Genomic DNA, 7985 nt, shown 5'->3' on the forward strand with positions numbered 1-7985 from the left:
TCTGCCTGCAAATGATCGTGCATTCTGACAAGCTGACATCTGTGAAAAATCATAGGGGGAATGGTGATCGGGAGGGGAGAAGGTTGCATTGCTGATAAGAACATAAGAGAAGCCAATGTTGGATCAGGCCAAAGGCCCATCTAGTCCAACACTCTGTCACAAAGTGGCCAAAAATACCAGGTGCCATCAGGAGGTCCATCAGTGGGGCCAGGACATTAGAAGCTCTCCCACTGTTGCCCCCCCCAAGCACCAATAATACAGAGCATCACTTGCCCCAGACTGAGAGTTCCTATCTACACCTTGTGATGGACCTGATGGACCTCTGCTCCATATGTTTATCCAATTCCCTCTTGAAGCTGTCCATGCATGTAGCTGCCACCATCTCCTAAATAGGATATTTAGCCCACATACAATAGGCTTCATTCTGTGAGAGCCTTAGGTTGTGGGAAGCAGGTTCCCTTAGGATTTGGTACCGGCCATGTAAAGGTATTTTTGAGAGATGACATGCAATTAGGGATCCCAAGTCCCCCCCGGGGGGCGGGGAAACCCCCGCCCCAGAGGCCCGTTCCCTGGCGGCACCGGATTGGGCCCTGGGGGGAACTCCACCCCGACGTGCACATCACCCGGAAGTGACGCGGGCATGCTGGGGGCAGGGCCACGGCCATACAAGGGAACAGCAGATTGTCTTTGGGGCCAGGGACCACCTGTAGGTTACTGTCTGAAGAGCGCAACACTCTCCTGGGAACATAACAGAGGAAACGGTCCCATAGGTACACTAGTCCCCAGCCACTCAGGGCCTTATAGGTCAATACCAAAACATGGCGGCATGCTCTCATTTGAAAGTGCAGTCATACATATTAAACACATTGGCATCCTACTGTCCTGTGGTGATGGACCAAAACTATGGGCCAGGGACTCCATTCAGCATTGCTGACATTTTTTCTTCACCACACTAGCCATGGGTAATTTAAAAAAAATAAAACACAGAAATAATGAATGATTTAGCAAGAAAAATACTTTGGTCAAAACATGATGGTTGGTTGCTAACGAATATAACATTTCATTTATTACAGATGGCCGTTCTTCATTAAGATATTCATTGCAGATCTTAGTAACTTTCAATATTTATGCTTCTGCAATGAGCATAGAGAATGAGATGTGAGACTTGTGACAAACTGATCATAAGCCTGCATTGCGGGTGGGACTTCCAGTGGCCGCCACAACTCTGGCATGGGTTGAACCAGGAAGAGCTCAGAACACCTTCCCTACCTCCTCTTCAGGCTAAGTTGGCCTTCTGAAGGGCCCAATGAGGCACGAGGACCCCGCAGAGTAACAAAAATAAAGGTGAAGGTTTCCCCTGCTCGAAAGCCAGTCGAGTCCGACTCTAGGGGACTCTGCTCATCTCTGTTTCCAAGCCGAAGAGCCAGTGCTGTCCACAGACTTCTCCGTGGTCATGTGGCCAGCATGACTAAATGCCAAGGCGCATGGGACGCTGTTACCTTCCCACTGAAGCAGTACCTATTTATCTAGTTGCAATTTCTTGCTTTCAAACTGCGAGGTTGGCAGGAGCCGGGGCCAGAAATGGGAGCTCACTCCGACAGGCGGCGCTAGGGTCTCGAACTGCCGAACTACAGACCTTCCAGTCTGCAGCTCGGCTTCTTAACCTCTGAGCCAACAGGGCCCCAGTAACAAAAATATGGTTGATTAAACAAATTTGGTCATAACAGGGATGGCTTAGAGTAGATTAGGTAACATACAAGGCAATGAATGGGACCTGGCAACACCAACCAACACTGCAGCAAATAAAAAAGCACACAGCCTGTCCCACTGCCACTCCCTGGCCCTATCAGGGCACGCAGAAGATTTTAAAACAAAGTTTGAGTCCAGTGGCACCTTTAAGGCCAACAAAGTATAAGCTTTTGTGTGCATACACGCTTCTTCAGATACATTGAAACAGACTTCCCAAAGCCATACCTAAAGGTGGGGGGCTGTGTACCCTCTAAGCTGAGTTAGTGTGAGCTGGCTCACAGCGTTTTAGCCTCCGGCTCACACCTTTTTGCCTTCGCTCAGGAAGGAGGGCTCCAGAGCAAATTAATTTATGCAGTAGCCAAATCGCTCGCTCACAACTTTAATGCCAGTCGCTCACAAAGCAGAATTTTGGCTCACAAGACTCCACAGCTTAGAGGGGGGCCGTTAGTTGCCAGGAAGGGTTAGTCAGAGTCAAGATGCATAAGTAACTGAGCGATAAGTATAGCTAACATTGGAATAAGACAGTTGATGAAATCTGTGATGAGGAGCAGATTAGCATACAGATAATGAAAGAGTTAACAAACAGATGTGAAAACTAAGTCTGAGTCCAGGGGCACCTTTCAGACCAACAAAGTTTAATTCTGGGTATAAGTGAGAACTGAGTGAATTAGCAAGTGTAGTGTTAGAGAATGAACTTGATATTTTGCTTTATGGACTTATATTTATTGCTACACACAATGGACTGTACACACACACACATAGGCTCAGAGAACTGTACATTCCAAGTCACCTGTTGTGATGCAACACATAGAAGGTACTTGCACAAGCCTTACACGTGAATAAGGTTTCCGTTACACAGTTATCAGCCTGGTGAAGAAGCACACACCTCCATTATTGTGAGCAGTAAGAAACAACAACTCGAGCAGAGACAGCCCCCATTGCAGAATTACTTGTGGTCACGTAGGACACATCACTGCTTTGTTCCTGCATTGGTATTTCCTGCCAAATGGACATTTAGTTTACAATGGAATGGCCAGCTTCATCAACACTACAATGAATCATCGTGATGCCAAGGTTTTCACACCTGCCCAGATGCTCTTCTTTGAGTAAGGTATTAGATTACAATATTGGCCACTCCTTATAGGTAACCTCCCACTCCTATAGGCAACCAATAGGATTGTTTTGGGGATGGACTAACGGGTAGGTGGGTCCACAGGTTGGAACAGCTACCTCCCACCTAATGGATCCACTATAAAAGGTTGGGACCATTCACCTGGCCCTTCCTAGCTAGCAACCCCCGCAAAAACCCCTGTCTGCTTTTTACTCCTCTTGAGTCCCACTTGCTATCCCCAAACCCTTGCCTCTACTTTGATCTCTTGATCTGCAGTCAAGAGACCCACACATTCTGGCTGGTTCTGGTCGTGTGCGAATTCTCCCTAGATTTCTATTTCTTCCCATCCATTCTTCATTGGAACACCCAAAGCTGTGAAGACAGATAAGTATTGCCCATCATCATCCCCACCTGCTAATGCAACTGTGCTTATATTTAATACTGTATTTCTAAAGAACTTGATTGACTGTGTGAGTGTATCAGTATTGTTTGTATGAGATTTATATTCTTTAAGTAAAAGACATTTATTTTAACAACAACAGCCTCGACTCCTTCTCTGGTAACCCTTGGTGGGAACAGGACCTTGGTATAGTTGGCAAGAACCAGTTTATAAATTGCCAATTGCGGTAAATAAAGTAATTCGGCTAACAGTAGATGCACACTTCTTCAGATACACCAAGACAGACTTCCTCAAGCAGTACACGGAGGTAGAGAGATTTTGAAAGCTGTGCTAACTCAGCAGTCTCTCAGTCCACTCCATCTTGCTTCACATGCTGAGAAATAGGTGTTTTGTGATACAGACTCACTACCAATAATGCCATCTCATGAGGAAGCCAAAACGAAAAGCAATGAGAAGCTAAACATCCCATCCTAAGCAGAGTTACAGCTTTCTAAACTCATTGATGTCAATGGACTTCTAAGGGTGTGAAAATCTGTTTAGGATTGCGTTGGATGGAGACAGTGAAGCGTAGTCATTGGAGGGTGGATTGGGGTTGGAGCGACTCGGCTTCAGATCCCCACTAGCCTTGGAACTTCCCAGGGTGACCTTGGGCCAATCATTGTCTCTCCACCTGGACTACCTCACAGGGTTGTTGTGGGGGTAAGAATGGAGGAGGGGAGAGCCGTGCAAGCTAATCTGAGACCCTAGGAGTAAGGGCAATGATCTCTGATGTTCTTTGGAAATTTCTGTTTCAAACATGGGAATTCGTTGCGTGTTACCAAATTGCCGAATCAAGGCCTGTGGCCTGGATAAGCCAGCTGGCCACCAAAACCAACGTTTTCTACTATTGCCCTACTTCCGCGGTTTTCATCCCACTTCAAGGGAACTCATCAGGTAGGGTTGCCCTCTCTGGGTTGGGAAACGGTAGAAGATTTTGGGGGTGGAGCCTGGAGAGGGAAGTGTTTGGGACGAGGAGGGACCTCAGTGGGGAATAATGCCATAGAGGACGCCACCCTCCAAAGGAGCCGTTTTCTCCAGGGAAACTGACCTATCTCATTTGGAGAGCAATTGCAACAGCAAGAGATGTCCAGGTGCCACCTGTAGGCTGACAGCCCTACCATCAGGACCTTAACCATGACCAGATCAGTAATTAGAGGAAAAGGTAAAGGTTCCCTTGCTCGAAAGCCAGTCGAATCCGACTCTAGGGTTGCGGTGCTCATCTCTGTTTCAAAGCCGAAGAGCCAGCGCTGTCCAAAGACGTTTCCGTGGTCATGTGGCCGGCATGACTAAACACCAAGGCGCCCGGAACGCTGTTACCTTCCCACCGAAGGGGTACCTATTTATCTACTTGCAATTTCTTGCTTTCGAACTGCTAGGTTGGCAGGAGCTGGAACTAGAAACGGGAGCTCACTCCATCATGCGGCACCCGGGTCTCGAACTGCTGAACTACTGACCTTCCACAGCCTGCAGTTCAGCGTCTTAACCACTTGAGCCACCACAGCTCCAAATTAGAGGAAAGCTTCCCTGAAATATAGCTTCTCACCTTCCTTTGCCATCTACAGCCTAGGGTTGCCAGGTCCTTACCTTCTGCCAGTGGGGGACTCCAGCCTGCTCTCCTGGGTCTTCCAGAAGTGATGTTATTGCGCTGGGCAAGTCATGAAGGGGACACTCTAGCATTTGGCTAAAAACTCTATGGTCACGATAGAATTTTTAGCCAGATGCTAGAATGTCCCCTGCACAACGTGCCTGGCACAATGGTGTCATCTCTGGGTGACGTCCTCATGCCGGGCACATCAGGCGTGGCATGGTTCTTCAGGGGCGGGGCTTCCCCCAGCAGCCTGAAATTGGGTGAACCCTCACCGCCATCGGGGGGATGGCAACCCTACTACAGCCTGAGCAGAGCACTGTGTTCACGTGGAATGGCAATCCAATCCAAAGTGGCATGTGCTTCACTGGAGACAGCTCTTCCATAGGGAAGTGTAATGCTAAACTGAGACCTGTAATTCTAAAGGGATGTCTGCTCTCTCCATAGGAGCCCTTCAATATAGGTCCTCAATGGGAGCTAGAGCTTCCAAACCCCCTGGTGTGGGCAGGGGGATTTTTAAATAGAAAATGCAGCACCAGAAGCTCTTACCAGAAGTGACAAAGGGTAGCTCTAGGAATCACCAAAGACTCTACGATTTCCTATAGAATTTCTAGTGATTCCTAGAGCTACCATTTTCACCTCCAGCATTTTTTTTTTTAACCGGAAGTGAAGTAGTGCCACACACAATTGTGTGACCTCCCATGACCCCTCCCACAACCCTCCTGCCAGTTGCCTGGCAGCCCTAAATTGCAAGTCCATCGTTGTATATAGGAAGGAACTAACAACCTCTTGTGATTTTCTTTCTGACAGCAGGAAGTGAAGTAGATGAGCCAGCCTTGAAATCCCCTCCATCCACCATCTTGAAGAATTATGTCATTGTTGGTTCCTCCCAACTCTCAGGACAAGCTGCTCCCTTCCAGCCCTCAGGCCAGAAAGTCTCCGATCCCCACCTCAGAGGACAGCATACGACGCCAACCGGCTCTCCTCACCTAGCTGCCGTCCACCTGCCTTTACCTCCCAGCCGAGTCATCGAGGAACTTCACAGAGCTCTTGCCACCAAACATCGGCAGGACAGGTAAGGGCGTTGCAAGGTGCAAGGTGTGCTGAACACCAGGAAACTTCCCTGAGCCAAGAATGGCCACTTGCCTCCATAAGACCTTTCCCATTTGCTGAGACATTTTTGTAAGACTGAGGCTTGAACACCTCTAGGCTTGCCAACTCCAGGTTGGGAAATACTTGGTGACTTTGGACGTGGAGCCTGGGGAGGGTGAGGAAACTCAGGGGGGTATAATGCCATAGAGTCCACTCTCCAAGGTAGCCCTTTTATCCAGGTGAACTGAGCTTCTCCACCTGGAGATCAGTTGTGATTCTAGGAGATCACCAGGCCCTACCTGGAGGTTGTCAACTCTGATCATCCCTCAATACCATAACAAAAGCCTGGTTCAGATGCTGACTGAGTGGTGGTCCAATTATCATGGCGGAACAGGCATGCACCTGGAGCCATACACCTAATGGAGTGTATCACATGGGTGCGCCACTTGGAGACCTGTGTGCATGGAGATCTGATAGGCATGAAACAGGGATGGGCATGAAACAGGAAAATGTGGTTTGCTTCATGACATGGCCAGTTCGCGAACCAGGAATTGTTATGAACTTTTAGGAGCTAAATGAACCAGTTCTGTTCATGAGGTTCATGACCCAGTAGAATACCCCCCCCAGCATGCTAGAGACACCAAACTCAGAACGGATCTTTCAGGGACACCCCTCTATCCGCCCTCCAGGTTTGGTGAGGATTGGATGTACGGGGTCCAAGTTACAGCCCCCCAAAGAAGGTGACCACCTGTCATTTCCCCAGAAAGCACTTTCTTGGGGGCACTTTCTTTGGGGGGCTGTAACTTGGACCCATATATCCAATCCTCCCCCAAACTTGGAGGGCAAATAGAGGAGAGTCAACCGGAGATCCTCTGCAAGTTTGGTTTCTCTAGCTTGCACAGAATCTGTTCTATACACTCCTGAACCTCCTGAACCTGCAGCTTTCAAAATGACCTCCTGTCACTGACAGGTTCAGGAATGTATAGAACAGATTCTGTGCAAGCTAGATACATCAAAGTTGCGGGGGACCTCCCCCCAGATGCTCCTTTACATGCCCTCCAAATTTCACACACACCCCTGTTGCTTTGAAGCTTGGTAATCATGTAGATTGAGTGGAGACCGTCTGTCTGGAAATGTATCCATTCACTAACCTGCAGGAACAGCTTGAAAGTTAGTGGTAAATTCATACCGGTTGACCTGCCCTGAACTTTACTTTGCAAACCACGAACCGGCCAAATTAATCACAAACGTTAGTTTGTGAGCCAGTTCGTGCCCATTCCTAATCATATAACTCAGCAGTAAGTAGGGCTGCCAAGCCACAGCGGGGGATCTGCACGTCTTCACAGGATCCCTGCCGCGGGGGACAGCGATACGTGTTGCACCACTGTCGGCAGGATGTGACGCTATGCGTTGCTCTGGCAACGGGGCTGTTTGGAGTCCCCTTGCCAGAGCGACGCGTAGCGTCACATCCTGGCGACGGCGGTGCAACGCATATCGCTGTCCCCCACGGTAGGGATCCTGTGAAGACGTGTGGATCCCCCGCCATGGTTTGGCAGCCCCAGCAGTAAGGCAGATGCAATGCATGCAGAAGGTCTAAGATTCAGTTCCTCACATCTCCAGTTGAAGGACCTGAGGTTTATGGTAGTGACCTTTCTCTGCCACAGATAAATGGTCTGACCCAGTATAAGGCTGTTCCCCACTATGCAGACATGGAAGACAGTGAGAATCAAGCTTATATTTGCTCAGACCTCTGCACGTTGAGTGCCTCTCCCAGGAGATGCATGAGGGAGGAGGCTCACCGGCTTCTGCACCACCGGAACTGGATCCACACCCAGTAGCCAGAGACGAGGTTACTAGGATGCTGCCCTCTACACATGTCTCCATTTTCAGTAGAATGCCAAACCATCGAAATGGTGCTGTTTCATTTGAACTGTACTGTCCCTTAGAAGCAAATAGTGTGTGCTTTGGCCCGACCTGGATGGCCTGGTGTTATGCCAACTTCTCCAGGA

The 7985-nt window shown here is 48.9% G+C and overlaps 1 protein-coding gene across 1 annotated transcript in view; it reads left to right on the plus strand.

Moving 5' to 3' along the window:
• LOC107106368 (phosphatase and actin regulator 3-like) overlaps positions 1–5959 on the plus strand; it is a gene marked incomplete at its 3' end in the record, with an annotated part of 51100 nt that extends 45141 nt beyond the window's left edge. Inside the window, exon 5 of the mRNA XM_015406505.1 lies at positions 5785–5959. Within this exon, the coding sequence (XP_015261991.1) occupies positions 5785–5959 (175 nt within the window). The remainder of the gene's footprint in view (positions 1–5784) is intronic.
• Between the last annotated feature and the right edge of the window lie 2026 nt (positions 5960–7985).

The sequence above is a fragment of the Gekko japonicus genome, unplaced genomic scaffold, assembly GCF_001447785.1.
Source record: "Gekko japonicus isolate JY-2015 unplaced genomic scaffold, Gekko_japonicus_V1.1 scaffold5143, whole genome shotgun sequence".
Taxonomy (NCBI): domain Eukaryota; kingdom Metazoa; phylum Chordata; class Lepidosauria; order Squamata; family Gekkonidae; genus Gekko; species Gekko japonicus.